Below are 23,071 nucleotides of genomic sequence, written 5' to 3'. Positions count from 1 at the left end.
GAACACATATTTTGTGTGCTACATGCATTATATACTGTATTCTTCTTTTTTTAAAATTTTTTTATTGTTATGTTAGTCACCATACATTACATCATTAGTTTTAGATGTAGTGTTCCATGATTCATTGTTTGTGCATAACACCCAGTGCTCCATGCAGAACGTGCCCTCTTTAATACCCATCACCAGGCTAACCCATCCTCCCCCCCTTCCCCTCTAGAACCCTCAGTTTGTTTTTCAGAGTCCATCATCTCTCATGGTTTGTCTACCCCTCCGATTTCCCCCCTTCATTCTTCCCCTCCTGCTATCTTCTTTTTTTTTTCTTAACATATATTGCATTATTTTTCATAGGTACAGATCTGAGATTCAACAGTCTTGCACAATTCACAGCACTTACCAGAGCACATACCCTCCCCAGTGTCTATCACCCAGTCAGCCCATCCCTCCCACCCCACCCCCCACTCCAGCAGCCCTCAGTTTGTTTCCAGAGATTAAGAATTCCTCATATCAGTGAGGTCATATGATACATGTCTTTCTCTGATTGACTTATTTCGCTCAGCATAATATCGTCCAATTCCATCCACCTCGTTGCAAATGGCAAGATCTCATTCCTTTTGATGGCTGCATAATATTCCATTGTATATATACACCACATCTTCTTTATCCATTCATCTGTCAATGGACATCTTGGCTCTTTCCACAGTTTGGCTATTGTGGACATCGCTGCTATAAACATCGGGGTGCATGTACCCCTTCGGATCCCTACTTTTGTATCTTTGGGGTAAATACCCAGTAGTGCAATTGCTGGATCGTATGGTAGCTCTATTTTCAACTTTTTGAGGAATCTCCATACTGTTTTCCAGAGTGGCTGCACCAGCTTGCATTCCCACCAACAGTGTAGGAGGGTTCCCCTTTCTCCACATCCCCGCCAACGTCTGTCATTTCCTGACTTGTTAATTTTAGCCATTCTAACTGGTGTGAGGTGGTATCTCATTGAGGTTTTGATTTGAATTTCCCTGATGCCGAGCGATGTGGAGCACTTTTTCATGTGTCTGTTGGCCATTTGGATGTCTTCTTTGGAAAAATGTCTGTTCATATCTTCTGCCCATTTCTTGATTGGATTATTTGTTCTTCGGGTGTTGAGTTTGATAAGTTCTTTATAGATTTTGGATACTAGCCCTTTATCTGATATGTCATTTGCAAATATCTTCTCCCATCCTGTCGGTTGTCTTTTGGTTTTGTTCACTGTTTCTTTTGCTGTGCAAAAGCTTTTTATCTTGATGAAGTCCCAATAGTTCATTTTTGCCCTTGCTTCCCTTGCCTTTGGCGATGTTTCTAGGAAGAAGTTGCTGCGGCTGAGGTCGAAGAGGTTGCTGCCTGTGTTCTCCTTTAGGATTTTGATGGACTCCTGTCTCACATTGAGGTCTTTCAACCATTTGGAGTCTATTTTTGTGTGTGGTGTAAGGAAATGGTCCAGTTTCATTCTTCTGCATGTGGCTATCCAGTTTTCCCAACACCATTTGTTGAAGAGACTGTCTTTTTTCCATTGGACATTCTTTCCTGCGTTGTCAAAGATTAGTTGACCATAGAGTTGAGGGTCCATTTCTGGGCTCTCTATTCTGTTCCATTGATCTATGTGTCTGTTTTTGTGCCAGTACCATACTGTCTTGATGATGACAGCTTTGTAATAGGGCTGGAAGTCCAGAATTGTGATGCCGCCAGCTTTGCTTTTCTTTTTCAACATTCCTCTGGCTATTCGGAGTCTTTTCTGGTTCCATACAAATTTTAGGATTATTTGTTCCATTTCTTTGAAAAAAGTGGATGGTATTTTGATGGGGACTGCATTGAATGTGTAGATTGCTCTAGGTAGCATTGACATCTTCACAATATTTGTTCTTCCAATCCATGAACATGGAACGTTTTTCCATTTCTTTGTGTCTTCCTCAATTTCTTTCATGAGTATTTTATAGTTTTCTGAGTACAGATCCTTTGCCTCTTTGGTTAGATTTATTCCTAGGTATCTTACGGTTTTGGGTGCAATTGTAAATGGGTTGGTGTATAGGAATGCCACTGATTTCTGTGCATTGATTTTATATCCTGCCACTTTACTGAATTCCTGTATGAGTTCTAGCAGTTTTGGGGTGGAGTCTTTTGGGTTTTCCACATAAAGTGTCATATCATCTGCAAAGAGTGAGAGTTTGACTTCTTCTTTGCTGATTTGGATGCCTTTGATTTCTTTTTGTTGTCTGATTGCTGTGGCTAGGACTTCTAATACTATGTTGAATAGCAGTGGTGATAGTGGACATCCCTGCCATGTTCCTTACCTTAGGGGGAAAGCTCTCAGTTTTTCCCCATTAAGAATGATACTCGCTGTAGGTTTTTCATAGATGGCTTTCATGATATTGAGGTATGTACCCTCTAGCCCTATACTCGGAAGAGTTTTGATCAAGAGAGGATGCTGTACTTTGTCAAATGCTTTTTCTGCATCTATTGAGAGGATCATATGATTCTTGTCCTTTCTTTTGTTAATGTATTTTATCACGATTGATTTGCGGATGTTGAACCAACCTTGCGGCCCAGGGATAAATCCCACTTGGTCGTGGTGAATAATCCTTTTAATGTACTGTTGGATCCTATTGGCTAGTATTTTGGTGAGAATTTTTGCATCCATGTTCATCAAGGATATTGGTCTGTAATTCTCCTTTTTGATGGGGTCTTTGTCTGGTTTTGGGATCAAGGTCATGGTGGCCTCATAAAACGAGTTTGGAAGTTTTCCTTCCATTTCTATTTTTTGGAACAGTTTCAGAAGAATAGGTATTAATTCTTCTTTAAATGTTTGGTAGAATTCCCCTGGGAAGCCATCTGGCCCTGGGCTTTTGTTTGTTGGGAGATTTTTGATGACTGCTTCAATTTCCTTAGTGGTTATAGGTCTGTTCAGGTTTTCTATTTCTTCCTGGTTCAGTTTTGGTAGTTGATACATCTCTAGGAATGCATCCATTTCTTCCAGGTTATCTAATTTGCTGGCATAGAGTTGCTCATAATATGTTCTTATAATTGTTTATATTTCTTTGGTGTTGGTTGTGATCTCTCCTCTTTCATTCATGATTTTGTTGATTTGGGTCATTTCTCTTTTCTTTTTGATAAGTCTGGCCAGGGGTTTATCAATCTTGTTAATTCTTTCAAAGAACCAGCTCCTAGTTTTGTTGATCTGTTCTACTGTTCTTTTAGTTTCTATTTCATTGATTTCTGCTCTGATCTTGATTATTTCTCTTCTCCTGCTGGGTTTAGGCTTTATTTGCTGTTCTTTCTCCAGCTCCTTTAGGTGTAGGGTTAGGTTGTGTACTTGAGACCTTTCTTGTTTCTTGAGAAAGGCTTGTGTTGCTATATACTTTCCTCTTAGGACTGCCTTTGCTGCATCCCAAAGATTTTGAACAGTTGTGTTTTCATTTTCATTGGTTTCCATGAATTTTTTTAGTTCTTCTTTAATTTCCTGGTTGACCCATTCGTTCTTTAGTAGGATGCTCTTTAGCCTCCATGTATTTGAGTTCTTTCCAACTTTCCTCTTGTGATTGAGTTCTAGTTTCAAAGCATTGTGGTCTGAAAATAGGCAGGGAATGATCCCAATCTTTTGGTACCGGTTGAGACCTGATTTATGACCTAGGATGTGATCAATTCTGGAGAATGTTCCATGGGCACTAGAGAAAAATGTGTATTCCGTTGCTTTGGGATGGAATGTTCTGAATATGTCTGTGAAGTCCATTTGGTCCAGTGTGTCATTTAAAGCCTTTATTTCCTTGTTGATCTTTTGCTTAGACGATCTGTCCATTTCAGTGAGGGGGGTGTTAAAGTCCCCCACCATTATTGTATTGTTGTCAATGTGTTTCTTTGCTTTTATTAATTGCCTTATATAATTGGCTGCTCCCATGTTAGGGGCATAGATATTTACAACTGTTAGATCTTCTTGTTGGATAGACCCTTTAAGTAGGATATAGTGTCCTTCCTCATCTCATATTACAGTCTTTGGTTTAAAATCTAATTTGTCTGATATAAGGATTGCCATGCCAGCTTTCTTTTGGTGTCCATTAGCATGGTAAATGGTTTTCCACCCCCTCACTTTCAATCTGGGGGTGTCTTTGGGTCTAAAATGAGTCTCTTGCAGACAGCATATCGATGGGTCTTGTTTTTTAATCCAATCTGATAGCCTGTGTCTTTTGATTGGGGCATTTAGCCCATTTACATTCAGGGTAACTATTGAAAGATAGGAATTTAGTGCCATTGTATTGCCTGTAAGGTGACTGTTACTGTGTATTGTCTGTGTTCCTTTCTGGTCTATGTTGCTTTTAGGGTCTCTCTTTGCTTAGAGGACCCCTTTCAAGATTTCTTGTAGGGCTGGTTTCGTGTTTGCAAATTCCTTTAGTTTTTGTTTGTCCTGGAAGCTTTTTATCTCTCCTTCTATTTTCAATGACAGCCTAGCTAGATATAGTATTCTTGGCTGCATATTTTTCTCATTTAGTGCTCTGAATATATCCTGCCAGTCCTTTCTGGCCTGCCAGGTCTCTGTGGATAGGTCTGTTGCCAGGCTAATGTTTCTACCATTGTAGGTTACATATCTCTTCTCCCGAGCTGCTCTCAGGATTTTCTCTTTATCTCTGAGACTCGTAAGTTTTACTATTAGATGTCGGGGTGTTGACCTATTTTTATTGATTTTGAGAGGGGTTCTCTGTGCTTCCTGGATTTTGATGCCTGTTTCCTTCCCCAAATTAGAGAAGTTCTCTGCTATAATTTGCTCCATTATACCTTCTGCCCCTCTCTCTCTTTCTCCTTCTTCTGGGATCCCAATTATTCTAATGTTGTTTCGTCTTATGGTATCGCTTATCTCTCGAATTCTGCCCTCGTGATCCAGTAGTTGTTTATCTCTCTTTTTCTCAGCTTCTTTATTTTTCCATCATTTGGTCTTCTATCTCACTGATTCTTTCTTCTGCCTCATTTATCCTAGCAGTTAGCGCCCCCATATTTGATTGCACCTCATTAATAGCCTTTTTGATTTCGACTTGGTTAGATTTTAGTTCTTTTACTTCTCCAGAAAGCGTTTCTCTAATAACTTCCATGTTTTTTTCAAGCCCAGCTAGTATCTTTAAAGTGATGATTCTGAACTCTAGATCTGACATTGTACTAATGTCCGTATTGAGTAGGTCCCTGGCAGTCGGTACTACCTCTTGTTCTTTTTGTTGAGGTGATTTTTTCCGTCTTGTCATTTTGTCCAGAGGAGAATAGATTAATGAGAGAACAAAATGTTAACAGGGTAACAAGGTCCCCAGAAAATATACTCTAAACAAATCAGAAAAGACCTGAAGCAGTGGGAAAAGAAAGGGAAAGAGAGAAAAAAGGAAAAAGGAAAAAAAAAAAAAAGAAAAAGATAAAGATAAAAACAAACAAAAACAGAACAAAACAAAAGAAAACCAGAATATGATCAAATATGATCAGGCTGGTATATAGATCAGTGCCACACACTAGATTTTGGGTGTATTTTGGTCTGTTAGAAGAAAGTGCCTCCCAAAATTTTAAAGAAAGAAAAACTCATATATGTGCAAATATAAGGGTTGATATGATGAAGGGATGGAATATGACTGTAAAGATGGAAATTATAAAAAATTTTATAAAAGGAATTGCTAAGAAGTTGTTTGAAAAAAGAAAGAAGAGGATTTAAAAAAAAAAAAGAAAAAGGAGAGAATGTGATCAGGCAGGGGAGTAGAAAAAAACCATACACTAGAGATTTAGGGTATATTTTGATCTGTTAGAAGAAACTATCTCAAAATTTTAAAGATAGAGAACAACTTATATATATATATGCCAAAAATACGGGTAACTACTATGAAGGGATAGAATATGACTCTAAAAATGAAAAATAAAAATGTTTTTTTAAAAAAGGGATTGATAAGATGTGGTTGAAAAAGGGAAAAAGAAAAATTCAGAAAAAAAAAAGTTAAAAAAAAATTAACTTTGAAAGACTAAAGAATCATGTTAAAAAAGCCATGAATTCTATGTGCAGTATTCCCCTGGAATTCTGGAGGGCTGGAGTTCTGCCGTTCTCATTGATCGGTAAACTTGGTCTTGGCTGGCTGTTCTGGCTGATCTTCTGGGGGAGGGGCCTGTTGCCGTGGTTCCCAAATGTCTTTGCCGGAGGCGGAATTGCCCCGCCCTTGCCGGGTCCGGGCTAAGTAATCTGCTCGGGTTTGTTCTCCGGAGCTTTTGTTCCCTGCAAGCTTTCCGTACAGCTTTGGAGGCGGAGAGTGAAAATGGCGGCCTCCCAATCTCCGCCCCGGAGGAGCCGAGAACTCGGGGCCCCACTCCTCAGAGCCCCCAGAGAAAAGCCGTTAGTCACTCCCGTCTCCCCGGTCTCCCTGGTCACTCCGTGTTCACCCGGCCTGTGACCGAGCGTTTCTATCTCTGGCACCCGACCCCGGGTGGAGTCTCCAAACCCAGCAGATCCCCGCGGTGCGCTCCCGCACCTCCTCTCCCGGGGGAAGAAGGTGAGTCTCCCCGGATCTGCCGCTTGTTGGGTCCCTGCTGGAGGAGCAGTGGCCCGACTGTGCCGCGGATCATGGTTTATGGCAATCCTGAGCTGAGAGCCCGCGCCTGGGCTCTGTCTCTGCAGCCGGCTTCCCCGCTCCGATACCTGGGAGCTCTGCCGCACTCAGGCACCCCCGGACTTTCTGTGACCCCGAGGGTCCTGAGACCACACTGTCCCATGAGGGTTCCACCCCCCACTTCGCCACCAGAGTGACGTCCCTCAGCGGAGCAGACTTCTAAAAGTTCCGATTTTGTGCTCCGTGGCTCTATCACTTGCCAGAAGCGGCCGACGGAGGCCCCTCCCCCACCATCTATCCTCCAGAATATCGCCTCCGATTCACTTCTCCGCACGTCCTACCTTCCAGAAAGTGGTCGCTTTTCTGTCCAGAGAGTTGTTGCTCTTCTTTTCTTTGATCTCCTGTTGAGTTTGTAGGTGTTCAGAATGGTTTGATCCCTATCCAGCTGAATTCCTGAGACCAGACGAAATCCAGGTCTCCTACTCCTCCGCCATCTTGCTCCCTATATACTGTATTCTAACAGTAGGGAAGCTAGAGGAAAAAATGGTATGAAGAAAATCATAAGGAAGGGAAAATACATTACAGTACTATACCATATTTATTGAAAAAAATCCCGCTTATCAGTGGACCCTTGCAGCTCAAACCCATGTTGTGCAAGGGTCAAATGTATCGTAAACCGGGTGGTGTTAAACGATAGAAATGTATTGTCTCGTCAGCCTGGAGGCTGGAAGTCTGAAATCAAGGTGCCCCAGGGCTGTGTTCCTACAAAACTTCTAGGGGAGGATGCTTCCTTGGCTCTTCTGGCTTCTTCCAGCTTTCTTGGCTTGTGGGAGTGTAACTCATATCTCTGCCTCCAGCCCCACATGGCCCTCTTCCCCCTAGTCTGTGCCCAGGTGTTCCTCTCCTCACAAGGACGCCGGGCCTGTGGGATTAGGGGTCTACCCTGATGACTTCATTTAAACTTGATTACATCGCCAATGACCCCGTTTCCAAATAAGATGACATTCAACGGTACCAAGGGTTAGGACCAACATATCTTTTGGGGGACATGATTCGAATCATAACACCCCTGATGTCAAGGAAAAGCATACTCAGGGGCTAGCTACACGCAATATGTTGCACTTGGCCCTCTGAGCTCTGTCTGTGAACAAGGACTATCTAATCCCTTCTTTGGGGGCCTCTTCTTGGTTTTCAGAGAAGAGAGTTCAGAGTTCAGGTGTCTGCAGCACGGAAGACAGAGCTGAGGCTGGGATGTCAAAGGTATTTGAGGCTCTCTTTACGGATAAGAATACATTCTCAAGTCACCGTAATGCAGGGCTTAGGAGCAACTGGACTCATCTGAATCCTGCCTCCACTACTTGGTAGCAATGTGACTCTGAGCACTCAGGCACCCCTGGACTTTCTGTGACCCTGAGGGTCCTGAGACCACACTGTCCCATGAGGGTTCCACCCCCCACTTCCACCCCCCACATGGTTCAGAGTGGTTCAGCTCTTGACCACTCTGAACCATGGCTTCCTCACAGGTAGATGGGAAGGACACCAATTCCGTACCAGTGGTTCTCACCTGGGAGAGATTTTTGTCCCCCAGAAGATGTATGGTAATGTCTGCAGATATTTTTGCCTGTCACAACAGCGGGGGTGCTCCTGGCATCTAGAGGGTAGAGCCCAGGGATGCTGCTATGTATTCTACAAGGCCCAAGACAGCCCACACAACTAAGAATTATCAGGCCCCAAATGTTAACGGCACCAAGGTTGAGAAACTCTGCCCATCCTATGGGGTTGATAATTAGCTTTGGAAATGAGGCATGCAGGGAGCCCAGCACATCCCTGGCATTGAGTCAGCCCAATAAATGGTAGTCATACATATTGAAAAGTAGGGAGTTTGTGACAATTCCATAAAAACATTTGAACTCAGTAGAATTTTCAGAGTATGGAAAGGAAAAAGATTCGCAAGCGCGATGTAGTCCCTGAATTATGAATGCTTGAGAAATATAGAAAAAGTAAAATATAATTGGCTCACATAGATGGTGAGGCATATAGAAGGGATAAAATATTAATGGAGCACTTGTAATGTCACATGCTGGCCATTTTTACACACATCGCCTCATTTAATCCTTTTAGCAACATTATGAAGTAAGAATCCCACCCCCCCTTCCCATTTTATAGGTGAAGCAACTGAAGCTCATGAGAGTTTAGTATCTTGTCCCTGGGTCTATCTGTAAGTGGTAGAGCTGATATTTGAGTCCTGCTCTCTCTGTCACCAAGCCCATGACTCTCTGTTGCCCTTACCTGACTCACATCGAATCACTACAACTGACAAAGGTATTAGTTATGAACCCAATGGTTGGATGCCGAGGAATGCAGCCAGGGAGACCTGTAGGAGAATCAGGAATGTGGCCAATGTGCCTCAGGGATTCCTCAGGATATCTACCGTTCTGAGATCTCCTCTCCTCTTCCCTGCATCTGAGGCCAGGCCTCTCTTGATGTTCTCTCTGGTGATCCTCACAGCTGGACTTGGGCCTGCCCTCCAGGAACAGGGCAAAGTGCTAAAAAGCAAACCCATTTACTTTCCCTCCTCTAGCTTCCCACGACAAGTTTTACTCCCTCAAGGTAGCAGAGTCCCGGGGTGCTACAAGAGGAGAGCCTGTAATTTAACCAGAGATGTGAGGACAGCCGGCCAGAAGCCAGGGGCGGAAAAATCAAAGTGCACTTTGGTAAGGTTCTTGAATATACATGAAGTGACACAAGATCACACAAATGTAGTCATAAGGATGTATGCTATAAGCCCAAAACAACCACTAAAATAACAATACAGAGACTTACAGCAAGTAAGCCATAAAAGAAAGAAAATGAAATCACAACAGTAATCAGTTCACCAAAGAAGACATACAAATGGCCAGTGAGCTCTTGAAAAGATGCTCCCCATCATTAGTCATCAGGGAAATGCAATCAAAACCACAATGACATAAGAACTTCACACCCACCAGGAAGGCTGTAGGCAAAAAGGCAAATGCTAACAAACGTTGGAGAGAATGCGGTGAATTAAAAACCCTGATGCACCGCTAGCAGAAATGTAAACTGGGACAGGCACTTTGGGACAGTCTGGCAGGACTCAGATTGTTAGACACGGAGTTACCATATGACCCAGCAATGCCATGCCTAGGTTTATGCTCGGGAGAAATGAAAAATATGTGTACACCAAACATGAATGTTCACAGCAATATTATTCATAATAACCAAAAGGTAGAAACAACCCAAATGTCCATCAATGGATGAATGGATAAACAAAAAATGTGGCATGCCCATACAGTGGAACTCATCCGTGGAAATGCATGAAGTACTAATACACGCGACAACATGAATGAATCTTGAAACCACTATGCTAAGTGAAAGAAGCCAGTCACAAAAGACCATACTATGTGACTCCATTTATATGAAATATCTGGAATAGGCAAATCTATAGAGACAGGAAGTAGCTTAGTGACTATCTAGGGCTGGGGAAAGGGTAGGAGTGGGAGGATTTGGGGGTGATAGCTAAAAGGTGTGACGTTTCTTTTTGTGGTGATCAAAATGTTCCGTAACTGTTACACACTTTTGTGTATACACTAGAAATCACTGAATTGTACACTTTCGATGAGTGAAGTGTATGGTATATGAATTATATGTCAAAAAAGCTATTACAAAAATGTGATCAGTTCAAAAGTAGGCAGAAAAAGAGGAAAAGGGGAAAAAGGAATAGATAGAACAAACAGAAAACAAACAATAAGATGGTCAATTTATTTTTTTTAATTTTATTTTATTATTATGTTAGTCCCCATACATTACATAATTAGTTTTTGATGTACTGTTCCATGATTCATTGTTTGCGTATAAACCCAGTGCTCCATTCAATACGTGCCCTCTTTAATACCCATCACCAGGCTAACCCATCCCCCACCCCCCTCCCCTCTAAAAGCCTCAGTTTGTTTCTCAGAGTCCATACTCTCTCATAGTTCGTCTCCCCCTCCAATTTTCCCCCTTCATTTTTCCCTTCCTACTATCTTCTTCTTTTTTTTTTATTAACATATAATGTATTATTTGTTTCAGAGGTACAGGTCTGTGATTCATCAGTCTTACACAATTCACAGCACTCACCATAGCACATACCCTCCCCAATGTCCATCACCCAGCCATCCCATCCATCCCACCCCCCTCCACTCCAGCAACCCTCAGTTTGTTTCCTGAGATTAAGAGTCTCTTACGGTTTGTCTCTTTCTCTGGTTTCATAAGATGGTCAATTTAAACCTAATCATATTGGGACACCTGGCTGGCTCAGTGCATAGAACACATGAATCGTGACCTCGGGGTCATGGATTCCAGCTCCACTTTGGGTGTAGAACTTATTTAAAAAAAAAACTAATAATATCAATAATCACATTAAATTTATGAGGTCTAAATGTTTCAATTTGAAGGCAGAGATTGAGAGATTGGGTAAAAAAAGCAAGAAGCAACTACAGGCTATCTATATAAGAAAGCCACTTTAAGTAGAAAGACACAAATAGGTTAAAAGTAGAATGATGGAAAAGGATGTACCATGGTGACACTAATATACAAAAAGCTGGGGCAGATATATTAATATCATACAAAGTAGATTTCAGGGCAGAGAATTACCAAGGACAAAGGAGGTTACTTCGTAATGATAAAATGGTTAATTCATCAGGAGGATATAACAATCTGAAATATTTATGGGCCTGATAACAGCTTCAAACTACATGAAGCAAAAACTGATAGAACTCCAAGGAGAAATAGAAAAATCCTCAATTATGTCAGATCTTTTAATTTAGCCACTTGTCATACAATAACTGAGAAGGACGTTTGGAGATTGTCTAATCCAGTCCACTCACCTTACTGATAAGGAAAATGGAACCCAGAGAGGTCAATTGAGCTATCCAAGGTTCTGAAGTTCATCAGTGCCAGAGCCTGGCCGTTCACCCAGGTGCCAACCAGGGCTGCTCAGTCCTGGGAGGGTCCCCGCAGCATACAGACTCCCAAATTCAGCCTAACGTGGTGGTGAGAGACCTACAACCACGAATAGGAGGAATCCCACTAGGTAACCAGTCATGGCTACTGATGTTTCAAGAGACTATTGATTAATTCCTTTTCACAGATATTGATTAAGGCCTAGGCACCGTTGGAGGTGCTTGGGATACAGCAGTGGAGTCAAATTCCCTTTCCTCAAGGAGCTTATATTTTATTTTATTTTATTTTATTTTATTTTTTTATACATGGACAATTTTTTTTTTTTTTTAAAGATTTTATTTATTTATTTGACAGAGACAGCGAGAGCAGGAACACAAGCAGGGGGAGTGGGAGAGGGAGAAGCAGGCTTCCCGCTGAGCAGGGAGCCCGATGTGGGACTCGATCCCAGGACTCTGGGATCATGACCTGAGCCGAAGGCAGCGGCTTAACGACTGAGCCACCCAGGCGCCCCAAGGAGCTTATATTTTAGTGAGGAAGAGACAGACAATAAACAAATATTGTTTAAGTGATAAGTGCTTCTAAGACAAAGAAAGCAGGGTAAGAGGCAAAGAGCTTTAGGAAATTGTGCCCACCTAATATTTCTCCCAGAAATGCTAGTTCTGTGAGATGTTCCACATAAAAAAGCAAGTAAGTGCTGCCTGTACTCTTTCCTTCCAGAGATTCCCTATACATGTTAGTAAATTGAAAGCCCTGAGAAGTCCTGCAATGATGAGACTCATTTCAATTTCTTTAATCTGGCAATTTCCTACTATGGAACATACTTTGAAGAATGTCCATGGTACCTCTTGGGCTCTCTGTATAATGTCTTCCCTATGTACTTTCTGGAAGCCGAATTTCCAACTTTTTGTGTCTCTACCTTATTCCTCAAAAAAGATTGTAGTTTTTCCAGATCAATCCACAAATGAGGCCCTTATAGCCACCAGAGAGGCAGCATGATGTTGGGAAAGGAGCCCTACTCTGGGCTCCTAGGGGGTAATTCCCAGCAAGCTCCTTGGTCTTTCAAGTCCTCAAAGATAAAATGAAGATCTAGACTCTGTGCTCTCAGATTCCCTCCAGCTCTAAAATTCCATAGTTTTTTGGACTGAGATGTTAGGACTGTGGTCGGCCCTGGTTATTCGTGTTCCAGACGTTGATCCTGCTGCTCTGGTGTGGAGAAAAGGTTTAGTCTCATTTATGCTCAGACTTAACATCAGTTGGAAGCACTGTCTCTAAGCTGAACACTGGAGTCATCTGGAGGCTTAACAAATACCCTTACTTAGATCCTATGCTCAGAGTTTCTGATGGAATTGGTCTGGGGAAGGGCCTGGGCATTGGGATTTTGACAACTACTCTGGGATTCCTAGGTGCTGTGAGGTTAGGAATCACTGCCTTTAAAACACAGCCTTCACTGGGCAGCCTTTCCTGTATACCTCCATGGTCTATTTCCATCTCTGAGCACCATCTGGGCATGGGAATGTATGGACTATATGAACAGTTGTATCTTTTGCTATAAATACAAGATAGCCACAAAACAAAACCCCCCAAAATGGAAAGCAATATAATTGAATTCTAGCTAGATCCTGGTGCCTGCCAAAATTCTGAGCCTGAGGTCAGCATTTTCTTTATGGAATGAGATGAACAAATGTGAGAACATATTCTGGTCATGGTGGCCCCAAACTGAGAGTTTCTCCCCAACACAACTGCAGTGATGGTCAGAGAAATGAAAAGGGAGAGATTCCCCTTTGAGGGGTTCAATATATTTAATGATGTGTCTGGGACCTCCTCAATTCCTCTTCCTCACCACCACTGGATCACACTTTGGGGGATGCTCTTTAAGGCCTTTGAGGTTATTTCTTAAGGAAATTATTACTGGAAGTGGGGCTGTGAGGTCAGGGACCAACTTACCAGGACTTACTTTTCCAATATTTAGGAGAAATGTGCCCCCCTCCCCCAAAAAAAGCATCAGAAAGAGAAGACAAGGTGAGAACCAGGAAAGTGCATGGTGAGGTTGAACCTGGCAGGGGGTCAACAGGGGGGACCAGCTGCAGCCAGGTGAGCCTGAAGAGGAGGAGGAACAGGTGAGGTCTCCCTGCTGCCTGTGTGCATGAGAGCCTTTTCCCCTAGCTCCAGCCAGCCGTGCTCCCTCCTCCTGGCCCAGGGCCTGGCGGAAGGAGCCTCCACCCCACCCCCAGAAATATAGGGTCCAAGGGCATGATTTATCCTAAGATAGGAATAGTTGCCTCATTGCCTGTTCTGATTTTGGAGTATTCTGTGCTAAGGAGAAGGCCCCTAATTAGGCATTCAGAAACCCAAGTAATAGGCTCTACCAAGAAGAAAGTTATCAACCCTCAAATTTAATAAACAAGAAAGAATAAACTGTTCTGTGAAAAAGGGAAGTCTGAAACAAACTGGAAATGTTGCTTTCAAGAGGAAACGACTGAAGCAAATGGGAGTGAGAGTTCCCAAATGTGATGATGATAATCACATCCTTGAAAGCTTAATGAATATTATTTTCTATAATAGCAATAATGATGGGGAAAAGGGGAGGGCAACACAGTGCTTCTGATGGTAAATGTCCTCCGTTGTGGTACTGTTAATGAAGCCACCTCGTTCTGTTGGGACTTTGCTACAATAACCTCCAGCCAAATGCTCCATAAGAAATAAAACGCCAGTCGGAGGGGCCTTTACCATGTCTGGGAAATGACAAAGGCCTTCACTTGTCAGCCATGCAATGAAACAATGTCTCAGCCGGTAGACTATGAGCGTTAAAGGAGAAATCTGATGCAAAGAAACACAAACCGGTGCTGCCAAAGTTTCATTCCTGCCTTTCAAGCCACTTCTCTGGGAGAAGGCCAAGTCCAGTGAAGGAAGGAGATACAGCACTTCTGAATTCCCTGAAAGTTGTGAATGGAGGTGTCTGTTTTTAACTCGTATTGAGCTCTATTGTGGGGGCTGATGCTAAGCCTTTTAGTAAAACCAAAGCGGATGCAGGTTTGCATGTGAAATTGATTAGAAACTGTCTCCTCTGGTATCTATGTATCTCACAGGAAGAAATAAGCTCCCGCAGTCAGTGACCTGGTGGCAAATAGACTGAGCATATCTGCAAACAGACAAATGGAACCTCAACAGGGAAATGTTTTTTCACAATCTTTTTTATTTAGTTTACTGTCATGGAAATGTTTGTATTAATTCTCTCTAAAAACGTCATTTTGAAAAAACAACAAAAAAAGCTTACACAACAGACCATCTGAATAGGCCTCTATCAAAGAAGAATCAGTCTCCATTACCTTCCAAAGCAAGAGCACCAGCCCCAGATGGATTCATGGATGCATTCTACCAAATATTTAAGGAAGAAATGGTATCAATTTTCTACAGTTTCTTCCAGAAGATAGAAGTGGAAAGAATACTCCTTTAACTGCTTCTGTGAGAGCAGCATTACCCTAATACCAAAACCAGACAAAAAAATTACATGCAAAAGAACATTTCTGTAGAACACTACGATGTCAGTTAAGTGGTATTATTTTGAGACCAATCAATTGGAGTTTAAAGAAAAAAAAGAATTGACTATTTTAAGTGTAGACATTGAGTTTTTTAAAAACTGAAAATTTTTTATAGCTTTTCAAACCAGAAGTGAAAAAGCCACTGAAGCATCCTACAGGTTTTAGTTTCTAATAAGACAAATATCTATTGCTATAATCCACATAAACAAAAGTGGCCTGGCTTTTTTTTTTTTTAATAGTAAAGAGTTCTTGAAACAAAAAAGTTAGAAAGCCACTAGGTCCATTTCTTGCTATGACTTCATTAGGAGCCACTGTTATGGAATTCTAAGCACCTATATAAGTCCCTGGCTCAGCCTAGATTTTTGGTCCTTCTAGTTCAGGAAGCTGGCTTTTGGTCACCTGAGGGACTTTCACCAAAGTTAAGTATTTTCCTCTTTGTTTGGCTTTTTGTCTATTTTGCTTATTTTTATTTTTATTTTTATTTTTATTTTTTTGTCTATTTTGCTTATTTTTAAAAAAATTTTTTCCCCTCTATTTTTTATCTTTCTTATTTTTTCTTTATTCCTTTATAATTTTCTAATTTAAATTTTTTCTGCTACATTTCCCCTTTTATTTTTTTCCTGTTTTCTTAACCTTTTACTTTTCTCATTTTTCTTTATTCTTTTTTTCATTTTGTTAATTTCATTTATTTTCCTAACTTTTTTCTTTATTCTTTTCCATTTTTCTCATTTTAAAAATCTCTTTTATTTTTCTAATTTTTTTCTTTATTGTGAGAATGAGTACTGAACAGAATATACAATATTCCCTTCTACATGTCCATGGAGTGTGAAAACCTCAAGAAATTCTTCGTCCTCAATCCCATCAAGGGAGGTACTTTAGAGGAGATTATGAAGGTTCTGTGGACAGACATGGACCACGGGAAGGAACTAATGCCTTACATAGAGCCACTCCTTTACCACAAGGAGCCTGGGCAGACTGTGTTGATGGTGTCCATGGGCTACACACGGGAAAGGATCCAGGACTCACAGATGGGCCAGAAGAATGATGAAGTGATGGTAATCTATGTGCTTCTTCCCTATAAGAGATCTGAGCTGGTGGGCTACGCCATCACTCTGAAGGCCCAGCCTTTGGCTGATCCCACTAACAGCTGCCCTTTATACTCATCCTGCAAGGTAGGCATCGCGTCTCTGCCAACCCAAAGCAGTGGAATCTCAATGAGCCTGCCACTTCCACCTTTACTTCCTACTCTGAGAATAGTCAGAGCTGCAAGACAGAAAAATCAGTAGCTTGAGGAGGACCCGGAGTTAGGACTGAAGGCCAGCAGCTCAGCCAAAGCGTCTGCTAGTCCCCTGCCTGGCCTAGAGAGGAAGACCACCCCAGCACAGCCCCCAGCGTGGCCCTGTAGCCTCCCCAGCACCCACACACCAGAAGCAGTGATGGAGTCCCAGATGGAATCAGCTTCCCCCTGGTTGTATCCTCCAAAGGAAACACCTTCCACATTGGCAGTTGAGATAGATGCCTGACCACCAGAATTTGTCTGACGGTGTGACCCCATCCCCTCCCTCTGGCCACAGCCGGGGCCGGCAAGGGGTCATTGGGAAGGGAAAGGTCCTTCACCTTCATCCGCACCTGTGTTTGAGGTCAGCCAGAAAGAACTGGCATGAAGCCACACGTGGAGAAGACCAAACCTCAGGTAGCCAAAGCAATGATAGAAACAAGAAAGCATGTCAGGAGGGCAGGCATGCTCCCTCTACTTTACGTGGAGCATGAAGATCATGAGCTCCATGGAGCCCATCAAGATAGTGTGGGAGATGGTCCAGGTATTGGGCGCAAACAGCTCAGAGGTGCCTGACTGTCCAGCCTGCGTTCACAGGGTTCAGACGAGAGGACGCCTGGCACCTCCATAGCCTTCAAAAGCAGTCTCCGAGATAACTGCTGTGCATGAAGGATGCCATGGGGCCACCCAAGGGACAGGAGGAGGGGCCCCTGGCCTCACTGCAGGCTGGTCCCTCTGCCCCACCTGGGGGAACGCCAGAGATGGGACTGGGGCACTCAGGGACTTCTCTTCCCTGCTCTTCTCCAGCTTGTCTTCCATGGCTGGGGGGGGGGGGGGGGGGGGGAAATGGAGCTATAGAAAAAAACACAACAAAAATGCTTATTTGTTGTGTTTAAATACAACAGTTTAAAAACCCAGCTTGCGGGCGCCTGGGTGGCTCAGTTGGTTAAGCGACTGCCTTCGGCTCAGGTCATGATCCTGGAGTCCCTGGATCGAGTCCCGCATCGGGCTCCCTGCTCAGCGGGGAGCCTGCTTCTCCCTCTGACCCTCCCCCCTCTCATGTGCTCTCTCTCTCTCTCATTCTGTCTCTCTCAAATAAATAAATAAAATCTTAAAAAAAAAAACAAAAAAAAAACCCAGCTTGCTGTATTGCTACAGCTATCATGAGACGCTCATCTACCACTTCAAAAGAGAGCAGCCTAAATGCTTCGAAACTCTCTTGTGATCCAACTGAAAAAAAGCCTTCAAACCACTTTCTTTGAGGGAAATCGAAGCCTGGTGAGACCATTCTGAGAATGCGACAGATGTCAACGAATTGTAAAGGGGATTACATTTGGAGCTATGACATTGGCTTTTCTTGCTGGAAAAATAAGGCCTGAGGATCACATCTGTATGATCAATATTGCTCGGAGGCAACCTTTGCAGTATTTATAAGCCTATAACAGTGTATTCTCTCTCATGGTCCTGTAGGTTGGCTGGGCTCAGCTAGGTAGTTTTCTCTGCTCCTTGTGGTCTCTCCTCAGCTTGCTCCTGTGGGTTCATCTAGCTGGTGGCTGGGCAAGGCTGGAAGGTCCTAGAAGGTCTCTCTCACCCATGTGAGGCCTTAGTGCTGATTGTGGGCTGGGGTGCCCCTTCCCACAACAGGAGAGCCAGAACTTCCCTATAGCATGGCAGTTAGAGTCTAAGAGGAAACATTCCAGGGGGACAAGACCCAATGGGCAAATGCTTATCAAATCCTTGCTTGCCTCTTGTTAATGTCCCACTGGTCATAGCAAGTCACATGGCCAAGCCCAGAGTCAACACGGGAAGGGATCACACAGGGAGGAGAGTTCTGGGAAACATGGCTGGGGCCACCCATGTCACAGTCTTCCACTCCCTGCTGTATAGCAGCGCAACAGACTCATTTGGAGAACCCGGTGAGAGTGCTCCTAATGGCGAGGTTCACGGCCGAGGGTCTGCACGCAGAGCAGCAGAAGAAATTTGAAGGCTGAAGGTGTTTCCATTGCCACTGTCCATGGGGTCCATCTGTGGTCATTCTGGGCCATCAAAAGCCATGACTCTCGGGGGGCAGGGTCTGATTTAGAAAGTTCAAGTGAACTGCCAATGCCTTGTGTTTCATCAGTTTGGGAGCACAGAAGCCTGCTCTGGTGGAGAGCGACAAACCTACTGTTGAGGTCACATCTCAGATACTCAGGACAGAATCTAGTTCTGTCATTGCACAAGTGTTGGTGCCATTGTAGCTGTCAGTAGCCTGGCCAAACCCCTTGTTGACTAGGAAAATGGGGCCTCTCTGCAGGGACTGAGGTTTTGGGGGTTGGGGCATCTTTCCTTATTCATCTGTCAGTTGTCATCCTTACCTACCAAGGAAGTCCCCTACACTCAATTATTTTTAATTTACAGCTGTATCCTCTTCCCCTTTCCTTTATTCTAACATGCTCTGCTCTTACTGATTTAATGTCTGCATTCTGCTGGCCTCTCAGCTCTGGGAATAGAGAAATCATGTGTTTTCCTCATCACCATATCTCCAGAGCCATGGATGTTGAAACTGAACATTGAAAACTGCTTTCCCTTCTTCCCTTCCACCACCTCTCCCTTCCCCTGAACCACCTTTTACCTTTGAAACCAACTAAGAAGCAGGACAGTGACCTCCGTCACTCTGTCCCTCTGACCAAGGCCCCAGGTGAGATCTCTGTTGTAAGGGCCAGTGGCCACAGGCTGTGGCGCTCAGCAGGAATGATGGGACCCCTGCCCTCTGCCAGACTCCTGTAACACAGATGTCAGCCAGGCCCTAGCTCCCTGTCCTTGGATGGTCACATGACACTGGCTCAAACTTCCATCCCCTGGGTAGCAGGGCCCCCAGCCAAGTTCCCAATCTCAGTGGGGATTCGTGAAAGGCAGACGTGTCGCCAGGTCACTCTGACTGGGATTTTGTTCCAGTGAATCCTGGATCTTTCTCTCATCTTGCATATTTCAGCTGCTCCCTTCTCGCTATCCCGTATCTACCCAGAGAGGCTCAGCTCCCTTACTCGACTTCTCCTGAACAGCACTCATTCAAAGCCATTACCTTTCTTATTAAAGATGCAGGGTGGTAAGTGTGGGGGTTACATCAGAGAAGAGCACAGCAGATAAAACAGACTGTCAGACACGACATTAGTCTTAAAGTCTCTGGTATCCCCTCTCCTGGGGCCCCATCCCTAACTGGGCATGTTCACTGGTCTTTTCTTCTGTTCCCTCCAGACTCAACTTCTTCCTGGGTCTCTTTGCTCCCCTTCACCTCCCTCCTCCTCACCTTCCTTACACCTCATCTACTCCTCCTCCCAAAATAATCCTGCCTTCTTCCTTCTTCTCTTCCTCATCCTCCTCTTCTTCTTTTTCTTCCTCTTCTAGTTCAAAGAGCAGTCCTTTGGGTGCCTGGGTGGCTCAGTTGGTTAAGCGACTGCCTTCGGCTCAGGTCATGATCCTGGAGTCCCGGGATCGAGTCCCACATCGGGCTCCTTGCTCAGCGAGGAGTCTGCTTCTCCCTCTGACCCTCCCCCCCTCATGCTCTCTCTCTCTCTCACTCTCTCTCTCAAATAAATAAATAAATTTTTAAAAAAAAAAAAAAGAGCAGTCCTTTTTATCTTTTGAAGGTTTTTTTTCAACTTTATTGAGGCATAATTGAAGAACACTAAACTGCACATATTTAAAGGGTTCAATTCTCTGTTTTGACATGCACACACTCCTGAAAACATGACCTCTTCAACAACATTTCCATCACCCCCCCCCCAGTTTCCTTATGCCCTTTTCATCCACTCCTTCATCCATCACAACGCCAAGCAAGTGCTGATCTGCTTTCTCTGCGTATAGATTAGCTTGTATTTTCTAGAGTTTTGTATAAATGGAATCAAGCAATATGTTCTCTCATTTTTTTTGCCTGGCTTCTTTCATTCAGTATGATGATTTCGAGATTCTTCAATAATGTGTGTATTAATAGTTTGTCCTTATTGCTGGGTAGTATTACATCATATGCATGTACCACTACTTGTTTATCTATTCATCTACTGGTGGATTTGGGTTGTTTCTGGTTTTTGGCTTTAACAAAGCTCCTAGAACATTCATGTACAAGTCTCTGGGTTTCATGCTCTCATTTCTCTTTGGTAAAAACCTAAGAGTGGAGTGGTTGGGTCATATGGTAGATGAGTGTTTAACTTTTTAGGAAACTGCCAGACTGATTTCCAAAGTGGTTAGGCTGTCTCACACTCCTACCATCAACGTATGAGTTTCAATTGCTCCATATTCTCATCAACATTTGGTATGGCCAGTCATTTTAAATTTGATCATGTTGTGGTTTTGTTTGTTTCAATGCACAGAGGTTTTGCCAGCTCTTGGCTTCATTTCTACCAAGGGGACACATATGTTTAGATGAACCAGATTAACATATGCTTAGATTAACCAGGTTAGGCCTGCTGTGCCAGTGATGTTATAGTGTCCCTTTTACCCTGTAAAGTGTCCTGGTTTGTGTAAGAAAATATGTGATTTCTCTACTTTTATTCCAACTGGTCATGCCCCCAGGCTGTCTGTCCACAGCCACAAAGGCTCATCAAGGCATTCTGCTCAACAAAGACTTTCCTTCTCTCCAAGGGATTTTTGTGCTTTTCCTGAACATTTTTTCTCATATTGCAACAGGATCACAGGAGGAAATGAGTGGCATGATGTAGTTTAGTACTGGAGTTGCGGGGTGGGGTGGTAAGTGGAGGGGATAGAAGGAGGGAGTCAGACCAGGTCCTGATGACATCATTTGAGCTGGATGCAGCCATGCTTGACATAAGCTCCATTCCTTAACTTTTGCACACAACAACACGGACCCCCCTCTTTTTTTGTTGTTTTTTGTTTATGCTAGTGTAACTTGGATTTCTGTCACTTGCAGTTAAGTCCTGACTAGTATGCACAGTAGGGGAATGTGCCTCAGAAAGGCAATAGCATTTTGCCAAGCTTTGGCTGCCTCTCATTTCACATCTGGAGTACTTTCTGCCTTCCCTAAGAGTTACTGTTTTTGCTGACCTAGCCCTGGGAATTTAAAGCAGGAGCATTGGTCACATTGGTTGGGGGATGAAACTTCAGAGGACACTAAATGTCCAGGGTCAAAGTATTCAAAACTATCACCTCGTGGTTTGTTTAATCGAATACTCTAGCTACGTGTATCCGCTGTAATTCAGCAGGCTCTTTAATCTTTAACTAAATTGTCATTTAGTGGTATGATCCAAAAACTGTTTTGAATTTTGGTAAGCAATCTCCATTTCCAACTAGCATTTTCAGTCTCCTTAATGATTAGATTTAATACTTAGAGAAACATACCGCTATTTACTCAGAGCTCAAACAAGCAACCCTATTAAGTGACGTCTTCGAACACATCTCTAAATAATCTGTGGTGCATGCCCTCTCCTAGCAGCACGGTGCGTTACTAGCATTGTTTGAGGACATCTCTCTGTGAGCAGTGCAAAGGTAATTCTCCAGGGGAAGAAAAGAGGAGGTGGAAAGTGGGGAGCAGAAGTTAAAAAGATCCCATTCAGCGCCCCCCCCCCCCCCCCGGGACCGTTCTCAGCTTGAATGCATGAATGCAGAACTGAGCGAGGCCCCTGACATGCAGGGTCTCCTTCCCCACAAGGAGTGCGGAGTGCCCAGATCCTGCCCCACGCCCCAAAGATGATGTAAACTCAGGCTGGTGGCCTGGTAGTGTTTGCGTCTTGGGCGCCCCTCTCTTCTTTGGGGCTCTTCTTGCCGTAAAGCAGCTTGGCAGGTCTCGCCTCGGGCAAGACTAAACACCCTCCATCCCGCATATCCAGCCCTGGGTCTCTGGTAGCAACCTCCACTCAGGAGCTGCAGGACCCAGGGCAACCTCGGTGTGAGCCGCCGCTGCCGCCGGAGCATCCGCCCCGCCCATTCGGTCCCTAAATCCCGCCTCCGCGTCCCCGGGGCCCACTCCCTCCCGCCGTGGCCCCGCCCCTGCGCTCCCGCATTCCATCTCCACCCCCACGCGCTCTGTCCGCCCCCGCGCAGCAGGGCCCCGCCTCTCACACTCCCCGGCTCCGCACTCCACCCTCTCGCGTTCTGGCCCCGCCCCCGAACCCCAGGGCCCCGCCCCCGCACACCAGGGCCCCGCCCCAGCGCTCTCGGGTTCCGCTCTCTCGGGCTCTGGTCTGGCGCTCGGGCCCCGCCCCCACGTTCCCTCTGGAGTCCCGGGGGGAGTTGCCGCTCGGGGGGAGGCGTGGCCGTGGTGCCGGCGGAGGCGCGGGCGGCGCGGCCAGGACTTTGGCTTTGACACGGACGGCTAGCTGGAGCTGTGGCTCTGGTGCTGGGCACCGACGCGGTCCTGGCGGATCCCGCGTCCGAGTCGGGCGCAGGACTTTTCGCCTCGATCAACGCAACTGCGGCGACGCCGCAAGTCCTGGTGCAGCCTCAAGACTTGGTGCAGCCACAGCGGCCGGATTTCGCCGCCGCTGCCGCCTCCGCGCAGCCCTGCAGCTCCTGCCGGCTCTGGGAGAGCGACTCTGAGAGTTTCTCCCGCAGAAAGAGCCGGGACGCGCGGCCCGAGGCGGCCCAGCCACTGACCCGCACACGCGCGGGCACCAGGATTGGAGGCGGGGGGCCCGCGCAGTCCTGGGTTGGGCTCAGGCTTCCGAGCCGCAGGTAGAAGGACGCCCCGGGGGAGCAGCGGAGAGGTGGGGCGCGGGGAC

The 23,071-nt window shown here is 44.6% G+C and overlaps 2 protein-coding genes across 12 annotated transcripts in view; both read left to right on the top strand.

Annotated features, from left to right (window-relative positions):
* EEPD1 (endonuclease/exonuclease/phosphatase family domain containing 1) overlaps positions 1 to 23,071 on the top strand; it is a 206,422-nt gene that overhangs the window by 70,582 nt on the left and 112,769 nt on the right. Inside the window, exon 1 of one of the 11 annotated variants that reach the window (XR_004299039.1) lies at positions 22,514 to 23,024. The exons of the other annotated variants lie outside the window; for them this stretch is intronic. The gene's annotated coding sequence lies outside the window, so the exon portion shown is untranslated. Of the gene's footprint in view, positions 1 to 22,513; positions 23,025 to 23,071 lie in introns of those variants that run through there. 11 annotated transcript variants of the gene reach the window in all.
* On the top strand, positions 15,813 to 17,125 carry LOC116630874 (serine/threonine-protein kinase MARK2-like). The gene has a single exon (XM_032401781.1). It carries the CDS (start codon positions 15,895 to 15,897, stop codon positions 16,366 to 16,368), a length of 474 nt encoding a protein of 157 aa, XP_032257672.1. The 5' UTR covers positions 15,813 to 15,894; the 3' UTR covers positions 16,369 to 17,125.

The sequence above is a fragment of the Phoca vitulina genome, unplaced genomic scaffold (assembly GCF_004348235.1).
Source record: "Phoca vitulina isolate PV1807 unplaced genomic scaffold, GSC_HSeal_1.0 scaffold4, whole genome shotgun sequence".
NCBI lineage: Eukaryota > Metazoa > Chordata > Mammalia > Carnivora > Phocidae > Phoca > Phoca vitulina.
Note: the sequence above shows the minus strand (reverse complement) of the source record. Positions and strands in the feature narration are given on the sequence as shown.